This window comes from Scyliorhinus torazame, chromosome 21 (assembly GCF_047496885.1).
Source record: "Scyliorhinus torazame isolate Kashiwa2021f chromosome 21, sScyTor2.1, whole genome shotgun sequence".
In the NCBI taxonomy this organism is placed as follows: domain Eukaryota; kingdom Metazoa; phylum Chordata; class Chondrichthyes; order Carcharhiniformes; family Scyliorhinidae; genus Scyliorhinus; species Scyliorhinus torazame.
Window position 1 is genome coordinate 110,046,640 of NC_092727.1, and position 15,883 is coordinate 110,062,522.

A 15,883-nucleotide genomic window follows, 5' to 3' on the forward strand; every position below is an offset into this window, starting at 1 on the left:
CTGCCTCAGGAGCCGCTGGACCTCTGACTTGATAAAAGTCCTGTCCTGGACACTGTACCGCCTGCTTCTGGTGGCGAGGGGTTTACAGTCGGCGGTGAGGTTCGCGAAGAGCGAGGGAGGGGTGACCTTATGGGTCGCGAGGCTACATGCGGTGAGAAGGGGTTAGGGGCCCGCCGAACTTCAGGTTCAGGCTCCTGAGGTTGCACTGGAAGTCCAGTCCTAACAGGAGAGGAGCACTGAGATGGGGGAGGACATTTAGTTTAAAATTGGCGTACTCGGCGCCCTATATTGCAAGGTTCGCGACACAGTACCCCCGGATCTGCACTGAATGTGATCCGGAAGCAAGGGAGATTGTTTGGGATGCGGGGGAATCTGGGGAGAACAGCGCCTTACCATGTCTGGGTGATGAAGTTCTACGTGCTCCCAGAATCAAACAGACAGGGCGTTTCGTGCCCATTGACCCGGACGGTCACCTTCGAGTTCCTGAGGTGCTTGGGCCATGACTGGTCGAGGGTGACAGCGCCAAGCTGCGGGTAGCCGGCATGGTCAGAGGTAGCAGAGTGGTCCCAAGATGGCGGCCCCCATGAGTCGCACGTGTCGGGTAGGGTTAAAGGTGGTGGCCCCCATGGATAGCACGGGGCTGATGACGCATCTCAAGGGGGCGGTACCGGCTATGCTGCGAGGTCTGCGGGCCTGTGAGTCTGTGAGCTGGGCCTGCGATTTAGGAGCTTTGGATCTGGCCAGCCAGACTTTGGCAAAGTGTCCTTTCTTGCCGCAGTCGCTACAGGTCGCGTTCCGAGCCGGGCAGCGCTGCCTGAGGTGCTGGTTCTGGCCGCAGAACTAGCAGGGCAGCGCCCCGGGTTGGGCGGGCAGCCGCGCGGCACAGGCCTGGGGCACCCTCTGGTCGGGTGTCCACGAGGGAATCGCGTGGTCGGAGGGGAAAGCATTGAGGCTCTGGAAAGCTACTTCTAGGGAGGTGGATACTTTTACGTCTCTTCTAGGTCGAGGGCGCCCTTTTCGGGCAGGCGCTGTCTGACATAGTTGGACCGGACGCCTGCCACATAGGTGTCCCGGATGGCGAGTTTCATATGCTGCGAGGCCCTGACGTCTTTGTAATTGCACTTTCGAGCGAATACCCTCAGGTCGCGTAGGTATTCCTCCAACGATTCCCTGGGGCGTTGTCAACGAGTGGTGAGGAGATGCCGCGCGAACACTTCGTTCACTGGCCTCATGTAGTGTCTTTTCAGGATCGCGACCGCGTATGTGGTCGCTTCCTCGATAAATACGAAGATTCGGTGGCTCACCTGGGCATGGAGGAGACTCAGTTTCTGTGCCTCGGTGATGGCGGGCGAGGAGGAGGTGGCGAGGTAGGCCTCAAAACAGCGGAGCCAGTGCGAAAAGATTCCTTTGGCTTCAGCTACCTGTGGGTCGAGTTCCAGTCGATCAGGTTTGAGGGCGGCTTCCGTAGCGATATCTTAGCTGATTAAATTGACGTGACCATCAATTCACACAAGACGAAGAGTTGAAGTGAACAGTGGTTTTAACCAGCTAGATCTGTGCCTGCCTGCGACTGCTCTGTACTGAGTGCCGCCTACAGGCTGCAGATCTATATACCTCCCCCGAGGGGGCGGAGCCATAGGCGGAGCCCTCAAGGGCACCAACGTAATGCAATACAATGTAATGCAATACAATGGTGAATGGTAGCAGTAATACATTCACCACAGCCTGGCTATGAAATAGCACTGGACTATACACTTCTGTCATTAAAATGGAAAGGCGGCAAAAGGTTTGGTGCTACCTGCATCGCCATAAATAGGTGCAGGTTAATCACACCTTGCAATCCTTCCGCCTCCCAAGTGCCTTATCTATCTTTCCCCAGAGGAATTAAATATGGAAAGTGACAAAAGTAGGGAGACAGAACGAGGCTATTGGCACATGAGGAGAGGCAGCATGAAGGACAGGGGATTCATCAGAAAATGTAGAGAAAGACAGAATTGAGAGACAGACAGTAGGGAAGGAGCCATAAATGACATTGTGCAACATTTCGGATTAAGGGATGGAATTTCTGTTCCTACGGTACAGAAAGAGGCCAAAAGTCCCTACGTAGACTCACTCCCCCGCCCTATCCCCGCAACCTCACCTAAACTTTGGACACTAAGGAGCAATTTAGCATGGCTAATCCACCCAACCTGCACATCTTTGGACTCTGGGAGGAAACCAGAGCACCCGGAGGAACCCACGCAGAAACAGGGAGAAACGTGCAAATTCCACTCAGAGTCACCCAAGATCAGAATTGAACCCGGGGTCCTGGGAGCTGGGAGGCAGCAGTGCTAACCACTGTGCCACCATGACACCCTTTTGTTTTAATATGCAATTTCATCAGATGTGGGTCACATCTTATTAGTTGTGTGAAAGGATCGAGGCCACTGCACTAAATGATTGTGCTGTCCCCCCAGTAAATGTCTCCTGAGATCGAAGTTGACCCAGAAATGGCCAGAACACACCAGCTGGTGCTTAACCAATACTTTACAAAAGTTCAGAATAAACTTCAGGAGTTCAGCATTAATGGATGCTTGTTCACATCAGTAAGTGTGTCAATGTTTCAAATGGCTTCAATATGAAAGTTAAATGGCTGGCGTTGCTTGGAGGTCAGGTGAATAGGCTTCATTTTGGTTCTTTTCAGAGATCAAAACGGCATCACTACAATCAAACTCACTGAAAGTTATCAAAACGGAAGCAATATACATTCAATTGCAAAGTAATGGATTCATTATTTTGTAGCTAAAATACACAGCTGGATTCCTGATTCAGGTTGCCTTGTTTCACTAAGGACAATTTTTCATGTCAGAAAGAATTAGAAAAACTGTTTTCCTCTCACTTTGCCTGTTTCTCTCCTGCAGTGCAGCTTTACAATTCACTGGAGTTGAAGACTCTCATTTGCAGCTTACAGGTGGGTGGCCTTTCTGTGTGGAGAAACGTAGGGCCGAATTTTCCAGCCTTTCCATCTGGCGGGATCTTCCGGTCGCACCGATGGTGGCAACCAACCCCCCTCCCCCGCAGCGGGTTCCCTGGGAGCCACACAAAATGGCATTGACATCGGTGGGACCAAGAGACCCCACCACTGCCCCGGGGGGGGGGGGGGGGGGGGGGGATCATGCCAGTGGATAGTGAATGCTGGACAGCTATTTGTTTACTGAGTGCATCACAGCTGAGCCTGATCTGACACCCATCCACAAATGTCATTGAATTGTTAAATGGTATAATCACTCGCTACCCTGACTTGGAAATATAACACCGTTCCTTCACTGTCACTAGGACAACATCCTGGAACTCTCTCCCGAAAGGCACATTGGGTGTACCTGCCCCTCTAGGACTGCAGCGGTTCAAGAAGGCATCTCACCACCACCATCTCAAGGGCAATTAGGGATGGGCAATAAATGCTGGCCTAACCAGCGATCAGCGAATTTTAAAAAAGAACAGAAGAAAGCTATTGTGTTCACTCTATCAATAATAGACCTTTGAACAAGCTATCCAAATAACCCCTCTTGCCTGCTACTTGCAAATAACAGCACGGTTCTCCCCCTTCAAGTGATCATACAATTCCATTCAGACTGTTATTATTAAATCTGCTTCTAGCAGTCTTACTGACGCTATCTACCCGATCATAATAACTCACTCCTTAAAGAATGTTTTCCTCGTGTCGCCTCTGGGTCTTACTTTTAATCGAAGTACTCTTGATACTGATCATTTTGCCTCTGGAAAATATTCCTCAGTTATTCAAAGCCCTTCCTGATTTTGCAGACCACGATCATATCTCTCCTTAATCTTAAGATAAAAGCATATTACTGCGGATGTTGGAATCTGAAACAAAAACAGAAAATAGTGGACAATTTCAACAGGTCTGAGAGCATCTTTGGAGAGAGAATGGAGCTAATGTTTCGAGTCTGGATGACTCTTTCTGAAAGTTGACATAGCTTTGGCAAAGGGTCATCCAGATTCGAAACATTAGCTGTGCTCTCTCTCCACAGACGCTGCCAGACCTGCTGAGTTGTCCAGCGTTTTCTGCTCTCATTAAACTCCTCCACTTTAGTTTTCTACACCATGACTCAAATTGTTCATCCCTGGTACCAGTCGAATAACTCTCCTTTCTCAGAACTTGACATCCTTCCTAAGTGTGGAGCCCAGAAATGACCACAATATTCCAGCTGAGGCTGAACCAGGGCTTTCCAAACGTTCAGAATAATCTTCATATGGGCAGCATGTGGCGCAGTGGATAGCAGTGGGACTGCGGCGCTGAGGACCCCGGTTCGAATCCCAGCCCGCGGTCACTGTCCGTGTGGAGTTTGCACATTGTGCCCATGTCTGTGTGGGTTTCACCCCCACAACCCAAAGATGTGTAGGTTAGGTGGATTGTCCATGCTAAATTGCCCCTTAATTGGAAAACAAATAATTGGGTACTCTAAAAAAAAAAATTTTTTTTTACATTTAAAAGAATAATCTTCATGGATGTTTGTTCATTGCAGCAAGCATCAATGTTTTATTAGATTTCATTGTGAAATATTGATGTTTCCTTATCAATTCTTTTCAGGTAATATTTCAATTAGCTGACTAGTTTAAACCAAAGTAGGACCACAAGATGGAGTTTGTCATGAGAAGATGAACTCTGCAGTGACATTTAAACCTTAACATTGACACTTATTTTCATTCCACAAAGAATCTTGAAACTAGTTGAATCACCATAAACAATATGGCCTGGATATTAAAAGAGTGGAGATTTGTGCTAAAAATCCAGCCGTTTTAATGCCACGACCTGCATATTTTGTGCTTGACAGTTTCCTCACCCAAAAGGCAGCCTTGCTTCTAAGTTGAGTGGGGAGGACCCCGAAGCAGGTCACAGGAATGGATAGGGTCAGATTCATGGTTGTTGTTGGGGCAGGGAGGGAGGGGTATTACTCATCTATGAGCTGAGGTGGCGGACCCCATTCACAATGATGGGGATCAGGATCTTTGGCCCAGTAAATCTTTCTTTTGGGGGCATCTGATGGAATGGGGGGGGGGGGGTGGGCACGAGATAAGCTGGGAGATGGGGGTCAAAATCATTTCTGCTTCTCCTGGCTGATAAGCAGTGCTGTCGTGACAATTACCTTCTCCCTGGAGCTGCCCTCGCCTCCTTTTAGCTGTGCAGTTCATAGAATCCCAACAGTTCTGAGGGAGGCCATTCGGCCCATCGAGTCTGCACCAACCCTCCGAAAGAGCACTCTATCCCTGTAACGCCACCTAACCTTTGGACACTAATGGGCAATTTAGCTTGGCCAATCCACCGAACCTGCACACCGTTGGACTGTGGGAGGAAACCAGAGCACCCGGAGGAAACCCACGGAAACCCAGTTCCCGAGGTCAGCCATGCCAACCTGCCTCCTGAGAGCATTTAGCTACAACCACCCCCTCCGCCCCACACCCACCCCAGCATGTTTGGATTCTGTTAAACCCGGAATCAGATAGGTTTGAGGCAGGATTGGGTTAGGTTACACATTTTTAATAATTGACATGGCTTCAACCCATCCACTTTTGGATGTTAAACTTTACCCCGAGGAGTTACCGGGTGGAGACTGGTTGTTTTTTCTCTCCTCCTTAGCCCAAGATTAAGCTCTGATTGCTACCCGGCCAATGGACTAACTCATTCCAGGAAACACATTGACGCTGGCCCTTTACTAGTCAGTATAACTGACTGATAATAGACAGTGAATTAATTTCTGGAGCATGCAAATCGCTCCAGCAAGGGCTTTATTCAGAACTTTTAAGAGTTAATTTGAAGTTAAATTGCTTCAATTGAGTTTAACTGGGTCTTTCTAGAAACAGGAGAAATGCTTATTCTGTTTTTACCTTGGGCCGACCTTAATAATCCAACATTTCAACACATATTTTCAAATTTACTCTCAACTAAGTAACTGAAGCATTAGGGTCATAAGAACATAAGAACTAGGAGCAGGAGTAGGCCATCTGGCCCCTCGAGCCTGCTCCGCCATTCAATGAGATCATGGCTGATCTTTTGTGGACTCAGCTCCACTTTCCAGCCCGAACACCATAACCCTTAATCCCTTTATTCTTCAAAAGCTATCTATCTTTATCTTAAGAACATTTAATGAAGGAGCCTCAACTGCTTCACTGGGCAAGGAATTCCATAGATTCACAACCCTTTGGGTGAAGAAGTTCCTCCTAAACTCAGTCCTAAATCTACTTCCCCTTATTTTGAGGCTATGCCGCCTAGTTCTGCTTTCACCCGCCAGTGGAAGCAACCTGCCCACATCTATCTTATCTATTCCCTTCATAATTTTATATGTTTCTATAAGATCCCTCCTCATCCTTTTAAATTCCAATGAGTACAGTCCCAGTCTATTCAACCTCTCCTCATAATCCAACCTAGTCACCTCGTTATACAAACCAAAGCCAATATCAGCTGAGAATTTATACCCTAAAACAACCCATTGCGGTTAAGGTCTTAAGCCTCAGATTTTTACACATATTTAAAAAGAAACATGCTGTTTTTGATAGTGTCTGCTTCTAAGCGAAGCGACCCGAATTCATTTTCCTCAATTTGGCAGGCAAATTGTCCTCTATTCGTGTCCCTGTGGGTTGCAAGCCGTATTCCCTCTGTGGAAGATCTCCTGTTGACTGAGTGATGGATTCCGAATTGATTTTGAAACTTTTCAGGGGGAGTCTTTCCTCAACACCGAGGTTGCTAGGGTTAGAACTTAACCTCTGCAGTTTTAGAGGGAGGTCCCCGGTGCTGCAAGTTTTTTCTCCTATATCGGCAGTCATCCTCAGGACTTTCCTCTGCAGTTCCTCTTTGTCGGTGCTCATTTTCTGAAGTTTGGCTGGTAACCTGCTGCCCTTTTCCTCCAGGGTGTTGATACAGTCTAAGGAGAAGATCCTCTCCCTCCTGTACTTGCTGTTGCCGATGCAGGGCGTGGCACAGAATGATGAAAGCGACAGCTTCTCATCCTGTTCCTTTACACTGTAGGGAGAAGTGGGGACCTCAAATGTGGAGTGAAATTGGGAGTAATCAACACGAAAAAAACCTTCTTCCAGTGACATGACTGGAAGGAATCTATGGCCCCAAAGAACTTCATCTTCTGTATACGAAGTCCTCGCTTGACATGTCATTCCTGCAAAGAAAAATAACAGAATTAAAGCTTTCTAAATAGGTATACGGTTGACAAATTTAGCCCATTTTCTCAATTATAATAATTAGAAAAAAATGCTAATATAAAATGCATTTGCCAATCATAAGTGTCAAGATAATTATTATAGCTGAGCATAAATGATTGAAAGTGCCTCGTTATTTATTGCTCCTAATATGAGAACACATTTCTGATAGACAGAGAAGATTTGTTATATGATTGAGAACAGTTAATTCTTCATACTTGGTAGATGGTCAGATACAGCTCTCAATTTATAAATACTGTCTTAATTTGTAAGAAAATACCATGCCTTAACCCACAATTCTGCTTGAATTTAATGTTTTACAAATTATGCATACAGCAACTGATGAGAGACATGGAAGAGCGTGGACTATATTTACTGGAGAACAAATCCAGGAGGAATGGTGAAGATTATGGCAGGATTTGAGAGAGTAAACAGTAAACAGATGAATTCTGCCTGCAGATCAATCAGTAATAATGAGGCATATGCTCAGAATTAGAACTAAAAGCAAAAAAGAGAGATTGAAAGCAACTTTTACAACACTGAATCGAGTATGGAATGCATGCCCACAATACACGAAGCCAATTCAATCACAATATTTAAGAAGAAATTGGATAAGTGCCTGATGGAGAAAACAGGTTCAGGGAAAGCGCAAAAAAACACTGAACAAACATTTACTTTTTTGTTCATAATTAATGCCGAGGAAGATGTGCTGGTCAGTGCCATTTATTTGTTTGTGACACAGATATGCGATTGGGTCACTCTTCCACCATGCAAGTTACCAATTTGGGTGAGGTCTTTGAAAGGAAATAGCTCTTAGGGGAAGGATTACCATAGATTACCATAGAATTTACAGTGCAGAAGGAGGCCATTCGGCCCATCGAGTCTGCACCGGCTCTTGGAAAGAGCACCCTACCCAAGGTCAACACCTCCACCCAATCCCCATAACCCAGTAACTCCACCCAACACTAAGGGCAATTTTGGACACTAACGGCAATTTATCATGGCCAATCCACCTAACCTGCACATCTTTGGACTGTGGGAGGAAACCGGAGCACCCGGAGGAAACCCACACACACACAGGGAGGATGAGCAGACTCTGCACAGACAGTGACCCAAGCCGGAATCGAACCTGGGACCCTGGAGCTGTGAAGCAATTGTGCTATCCACAATGCTACCATGCAGATGAACCCAACCATTCCTTGGTTAATTATACAATTGTTGAAGAGGGATACACCTGCCAAAGTGAAAACTCGCCTACTTATGAAGCGATTTTCAACGTGGAAGATGTGCAGGGGTTTAATCCTCGCCATCCTGACTTGGAAATTTATTGCCATTCCTTCACTGTCACAGAGTCAAAAATCCAGGAATTCCTTCCCTAACACTACACTTCAGGGACTGCAGGGGTTCAAGAAGTCAGCTCACCAACACCTTCTCAAGGGCAACTAGGGATGGCCATAATGTTGGCCTAGCCAGAGATGGGCACATCCTGTAAATTAATTTTCAAAAAATCAGTAAATCGTTTGCTTATCAGGTATCAGTCATCACTCAATAGTTGCACTCTTGTATGAGTCAGTCCTGGAGGTCGAGATTCATTTAACTGCTCCCCTTGACGGACGTTGGCCAATGCGAATTCAAGACATTCGTAAGCACATAACTCTAGACTGCCATTCTACTATAGTACTGAGGCAGTACGGTCAGGTGACAGTGTTTACCAGAGGCTGACTTACAATGAAGCATACAGTGCTGCAACGCGAAGCTCCATCCAAAGAGGGGGCCCATACAGAGAGGTGACTGCTGTGGTGGGAACACCAATCAGAGCCTTGGTAGTTCTAAATTTGATGATAGGCTCATTCAGATTTCTTGAGCCAATCAGGAGGTAAGACTCTGGGCTCTGATTGATGGACTCCCCTTTAGAGCGGGAAAACAGTTTGCCAGACATTGAGAGATTGTGGACGCAGTTCAGACATGGATCTCCTGGATTGGAGTGAGGTTTCTGAACTTTTATTGAGTAAAGGTGAAAAGCAGCAGCCGGGTTTCTGGCAATCGATCGGTTGGGCAGCCTGAGGCAAAAGTGAGGTCGCTGACTTAAAATGGGGGTGCGAACCTGCAGAGCCTTCAGCGAAGTGAGGAGGGGGCATTGGCCAACGTCCGTCAAGGGGAGCAGTTAAATGTATCTCGACCTCCAGGACTGAGGAAGGCAGGCAGGCAACCAACCAAAAAGAACAGAGGTCAACAGGCTAAGTAGCCAGCCAGGAGCACACACAGTCATCGATGGTTGAGGGGTGCAAAAAAGGCCAGGCAAGCACTGGAGTCTTGTCTCAGGAAATAGTGGGCCAGCAGGAGCGGATCGACTCGACCAGAGGCAGAGGCCAACCAGGCAGAGCTGAGAGGGCTGGGCTGCGCAGCAACCGAACTTGGCAAGACGAGAGACCAGACAGGATAGGCCAGCAGCAGTGGCCAGGCAGCCAGCCAGGAGCATATATGACCATCGAGAGTTGAGGCTCGAGGCCAGACCACCCGCGCGCGAGCCGAGAGGTGAGCAGGTCAGCAGTTGGGAGGTGCAAAGAAGGCCAAGCAAGCGCCTGCGTCATGCCTCGGGGAATGAGGGAGCAGCGGCCAGCTGAAATGCAGCCGCTTGATCAGAGCCAGAGGCCAGCCAGGCAGCAGGGCTGAGAGTGAGAGGGCTCGACTGGTCAGCAACCTGACCGGGTGTCATTGTGGGCTCGGCTCAATGCCATTAGGGGCAGGGCTCAATGCCATTGGGGGAGGGCCACCATGTCACCAGAGATCAGGGTGTGACAAGGGAGCCTCGCAAAAAGGGAGAGCGCGGGGGCCCCAAAATTGTAAGTCCACTTCTGGTACTTTGGTGGGAAAACAGCAATTTGTACACATACTGCAACTCTAATTTAGTAAAATATCCCAAGGCATTTCACAGTAGCACTATCAAACAAAGCATTGACAAGGGTCACAATTGTCCTCTCAGGTGGGTGCAAAAGATCCCACGAGGTTACTGCAAGAGAGAGGCAGACAGCTTTTCCCCAGTGTCTTGGCCAATATTGCTCTCTCAGCCAACACCATAACAAAAACTAGATTATTTGGCCATCATCACACTGCTGTTTGTGGATTCTTGCCTGTCCTCCAACTGGCTGCTGCATTTCAGAAAGTGATTTTACTTCAGCTGGTTCGTGATGCAGAGCGAGGCCGACAGCGTGGGTTAAATTCCTGTACCGGCTGAGGTTATTCATGAAGGCCCCCGCCTTCTTCACCTCGCCCTCGCTTGAAAAGTCCTGAGGTCATGAAGGGCATTGTATCAATACGTTTATTTTTCTCATTGGTGTTCTGAAGAGGAAAGAAATAAACTGAGAAGGGACGAAAGGAACTGCAGTTGTGAAAAGTGGACTGAGAGTTCTTCCCGAGTGATGTATTGGGTACTCTGCTACACAGACGAACCAACACGGTTGTGAATGGTACAACTCAGTTTTATTACTAACATTTATTTACAGTGGTAAACTGGTTACTGAGGTTCGATCATAACCCTAGAATCTGTGGACCTATTCCTAATACTATCTTGTAGTGGCACTCAGCACATGGTGGATGTCTGAGTGGCTTGCTATGAGCTCTGTGCCCTGAGCTGTCTCCTGCTGGAATGCTCAGGACGTGTCGTGTTCCCTGTTTTGTACTGTGTATGCTCTTGCCTGTGATTGGCTGTGGTGTTATGTGTGTTTTGATTGGTCCGTTGATCTGTCCATCAGTATATTTGTGCTATGATGTTTACCTGAATATCATGACACCGAGTACACAGAATATTGATAAGTCTCAGACATTGTTTCAGATATGTAATAAGCTTATTATATTCAGTACTGTCAATGGGTTAACATGTTGTAGTGCACAAAGACTCCGTGAGACGAATAGAGTGAAGTCGATGAGGCTTTATTAAGCGTGTCTGTTCCCCCGCAGCTCGATAGTAAACTGGCCTGCGGGGGAAGACTCCGGCTTCTTATACTCCGCCTTCAGGGCGGAGCTAGAGGTCAACGGCCAACCAGGACCCGGGATCTGTCAGCCAATGACATTAGGGCTTCCAGTCCCACATGACCCCCAATACATACTACCACATTCACCCCTTGTCAAAAATGAACCCGGCGGGGTGATGCTTCGTATGGTGGTAAGGGTTTACAGGGCTGGTCCTGGGAGGAAAAAAAACATTCACATGGCAATACAGTATTGTACAATTTTGTCCTGTTGCAACTATTTACAGAGGGTATAGGAAGAAAAGCAAAATGTTCTTGTGAAAAGTCCATATTTAGTTTTAGATCGACGCCACGAGTCGGTCAGGTGGTCTGGTCGTCCGTGTCGATCGCCTCGGCCCCGGTGGTGGTGGTGCTTGTACCGGTGTTGTCGCCTCCAGGAGCCTTACGGTTTCAGCTTGGGATTTATTCTTTGTCGGTGCTGAGGGGAGGGGAACCGATCCTCCTGGGAAGGGGGCGGTCGCGGGGTGCGGCGGTGGCAGGAAGGGGGGGTTTGGGTTGATGGTATCAGGGGGTGTGCGTGTTGCCGGCGGGCGCCAGATCCCGCAGGGAGACCGTGTCCTGTCGGCCGTCGGGGTACTCCACGTAGGCGTACTGGGGGATCGCGTGGAGGAGGTGAACCCTTTTGACCAACGGGTCCGCCTTATGTGCCCGCACATGCTTTCGGAGCAGGATGGGTCCTGGGGCCGCCAGCCAGGTCGGCAGCGACGTTCCAGAGGAGGACCTCCTAGGGAAAACAAGGAGACGCTCATGAGGCGTTTGATTAATGCTCGTACATAATAACGACTGGATGGAGTGGAGAGCGTCCGGGAGGACCTCCTGCCACCGTGAAACTGGGAGGTCCCTGGACCGTAGGGCCAGTAGGACGGCCTTCCAGACCGTGCCATTCTCCCTCTCTACTTGCCCGTTCCCCCGGGGGTTGTAGCTGGTCGTCCTGCTTGAGGCTATGCCCTTGCTGAGCAGGAACTGGCGCAGCTCGTCACTCATGAAAGAGGACCCCCTGTCGCTGTGGACGTATGCGGGGTAACCGAACAGTGTGAAGATGCTGTTCAGGGCTTTAATGACTGTGGCCGCGGTCATGTCAGAACAGGGAATGGCAAAAGGGAAGCGGGAGTATTCGTCCACCACATTAAGAAAATATGCGTTGCGGTCGGTGGAGGGGAGGGGCCCTTTGAAATCGAGACTGAGGCGTTCAAAGGGGCGGGAAGCCTTAATCAGGTGCGCTCCATCCGGCCTGAAAAAATGCGGCTTGCATTCCGCGCAGATGTGGCAGTCCCTTGTGACTGTACGGACCTCCTCTAAAGAGTATGGGAGATTGCGGGACTTGATGAAGTGGTAAAACCGAGTGACCCCCGGGTGGCAGAGGTCCTTGTGGAGGGTTTGGAGGCGGTTAATTTTTGCGTTGGCACATGTGCCGCGGGATAGGGCATCGGACGGCTCGTTCAGCTTTCCGGGACGATACAAAATCTCATAGTTGAAGGTGGAGAGCTCGATCCTCCACCTTAAGATCTTGTCGTTTTTGATTTTGCCCCGCTGTGCATTATCGAACATGAAGGCTACCGAGCGTTGGTCAGTGAGGAGAGTGAATCTCTTGCCGGCCAGGTAATGCCTCCAATGTCGCACAGCTTCCACTATGGCTTGGGCTTCCTTTTCTACTGAAGAGTGGCGGATTTCTGAGGCGTGGAGGGTCCGGGAGAAAAAGGCCACGGGTCTGCCCACTTGGTTAAGAGTGGCCGCTAGAGCTACGTCGGACGCGTCGCTCTCGACCTGGAAGGGGAGGGACTCGTCGATGGCACGCATCGTGGCCTTTGCGATATCCGCTTTGATGTGGCTGAAGGCCTGGCAAGCCTCTGTCGACAGAGGGAAGGTCGTGGTCTGTATTAGGGGGCGGGCCTTGTCTGCGTACTGGGGGACCCACTGGGCGTAGTATGAAAAGAACCCCAGGCAGCGTTCCAGGGCTTTTGGGCAGTGCGGGAGGGGAAATTCCATGAGTGCGCGCATACGTTCGGGGTCGGGGCCTATTATCCCATTGCGCACTACGTAGCCCAGAATGGCTAGCCGATCGGTGCTAAAAACGCACTTGTCCTCGTTGTACGTGAGGTTCAAAGCTTTGGCGGTCTGGAGGAATTTTTGGAGGTTGGCGTCGTGGTCCTGCTGATCGTGGCCGCAGATGGTTACATTGTCGAGATACGGGAACGTGGCCCGCAACCCATGTTGATCAACCATTCGGTCCATCTCCCGTTGGAAGACCGAGACCCCGTTTGTGATGCCAAAAGGGACCCGTAGGAAATGGTATAATCGCCCGTCTGCCTCGAAGGCTGTGTACTTGCGGTCACTTGGGCGGATGGGGAGCTGATGGTAGGCGGACTTGAGGTCCACGGTGGAGGAGACTTTATATTGGGCAATCCGGTTGACCATGTCGGATATGCGGGGGAGAGGGTACGCGTCTAGTTGTGTGTACCTGTTGATGGTCTGGCTATAGTCAATGACCATCCTTTGTTTCTCCCCTGTCTTCACTACTACCACCTGCGCTCTCCAGGGACTATTGCTGGCCTGGATTATGCCCTCCTTTAGTAGCCGCTGGACTTCGGACCGAATGAAGGTCCGGTCCTGGGCGCTGTACCGTCTGCTCCTAGTGGCGACGGGTTTGCAATCCGGGGTGAGGTTCGCAAACAAGGACGAGGGTTGCACCTTGAGGGTTGCGAGGCCGCAGATAGTGAGTGGGGGTATTGGGCCGCCGAATTTGAACGTAAGGCTCTGTAGATTGCATTGGAAATCTAATCCCAGCAAGGTGGGGGCACAGAGTTGGGGAAGGACGTTTAGTTTGTAGTTTTTGAACTCCCTCCCCTGCACCGTTAGGGTAACTATGCAGAATCCCTGGATCTGTACGGAGTGGGATCCTGCAGCTAGGGAAATCTTTTGTGCGCTGGGATAGGTGGTCAAGGAACAGCGTCTTACCGTGTCGGGGTGTATAAAGCTCTCCGTGCTCCCGGAGTCGACTAGGCATGGCGTCTCGTGGCCGTTTATTAGCACCGTTGTCGTCGTCGTCTGGAGTGTCCGGGGCCGAGCTTGATCGAGCGTAATTGAAGCGAGACGTGGTTGTAGTAGTGGAGTGGGGTCCGTTGTTGCCGTCCAAGATGGCGTCGGGGATGGACAAAATGGCCGCCCCCATACATCGCACGTGGCTGGGGGGGTCACAAGATGGCGGCGGGGGTGGACAAAATGGCTGCCCCCACGCGTCGTACAGGTCTGGGGCGGTCCAAGATGGCGGCGCCCCTCCTCCCCTCGTGGTGGCCGGGACCCAAAATGGCGGCGTCTGTGGGTCGCACATGGTGCGCTGGGGGGGCTGGGGAGCGCTAGGACCGCAAGCACTAGGACCGCGAGCGCTAGGACCGCGAGCGCTAGGACCGCGCGGAGCTCCCTCACCGGGGACAGCGGTGGTCGGAGCCCAAGTAGGTGGCGCCGGCAGGTCAGGCGTGGAGCGCGGGGTGGGGGTTAGGGGGGCGTTAGGGACGCGCAAAACTCCCTCCTCTCCGTGGAGAGTGTTGGCCGGGACCCAAAGCGGTAGCGCCGGCGGCGGGTCATACATGGGCTGCGGGGAGGGGGGTTGGGGAGCGTAAGCGGCGTGCAGGGCTCCCTGTTCTCCCGGGACCGCGGTGGTCGGGACCCAGAGCGGCTGCGCCTGCGGGTCGTACATGGCGTGCTGGGGGGGTTGGGGTGCGTAAACGGCTTGCAGGGCTCCCTGTTCTCCCGGGACAGCGGCGAACTCGCGGGACCGGCACACAACCGCATAATGGCCCTTTTTCCCGCAGCTTTTGCAGATAGCTGCGCGGGCCGGGCAGCGCTGTCGGGGGTGTTTCGCCTGGCCGCAGAAATAACAACGGGCGCCCCCGGTGCGACTCGGCGTTTGGACCGCGCAAGCCTGTGGGGTGTCCGGGGGGGGGTGGGTTTGTCGCGACGGGTACGTACGGAGCCCAATGGGCTGCCGCGCGGTCAGGGCCGTAGGCGCGGGTATTACGCACGGCCACGTCTAGGGAGGCTGCTAGGGCCCGTGCCTCTGAGAGTCCTAGCGACTCTTTTTCTAGAAGTCTTTGGCGGATTTGGGAGGATTGCATACCTGCCACAAAAGCATCGCGCATTAACATGTCCGTGTGTTCGTTTGCGTTCACCGACGGGCAGCTGCAGGCTCGTCCCAAAATCAGCAGCGCGGCGTAGAATTCGTCCATCGATTCTCCGGGAGCTTGCCGTCTCGTCGCGAGCTGGTAGCGAGCGTAGATTTGGTTAACTGGGCGGACATAGAGACTTTTCAGTGCTGCGAACGCCGTCTGGAAATCCTCCGCGTCTTCGATGAGGGAGAAAATCTCCGTGCTCACCCTTGAGTGCAGGACCTGCAGTTTTTGGTCTTCTGTGACCCGGCCGGTGGTCGTTCTGAGGTAGGCCTCGAAGCAAGTCTGCCAGTGCTTGAAGGCTGCTGCCGCGTTCACTGCGTGGGGGCTGATCCTCAGGCATTCCGGAATGATCCTGAGCTCCATCGTCCTTTTTAGGCACGCTTAATAAATTGTAGCGCACAAAGACTCCGTGAGACGAATAGAGTGAAGTCGATGAGGCTTTATTAAGCGTGTCTGATCCCCCGCAGCTCGATAGTAAACTGG

At 50.8% G+C, this 15,883-nt stretch overlaps 1 protein-coding gene across 1 annotated transcript in view; it reads right to left on the minus strand.

Moving 5' to 3' along the window:
* Window positions 1–3,183: 3,183 nt before the first annotated feature.
* Window positions 3,184–15,883, minus strand: part of LOC140398490 (G protein-activated inward rectifier potassium channel 1-like) — a 71,110-nt gene continuing 58,410 nt past the window's right edge. The window contains exon 3 of the mRNA XM_072487234.1: window positions 3,184–7,166. Within this exon, the coding sequence (XP_072343335.1) occupies window positions 6,562–7,166 (605 nt within the window). The 3' untranslated portion in view covers window positions 3,184–6,561. The remainder of the gene's footprint in view (window positions 7,167–15,883) is intronic.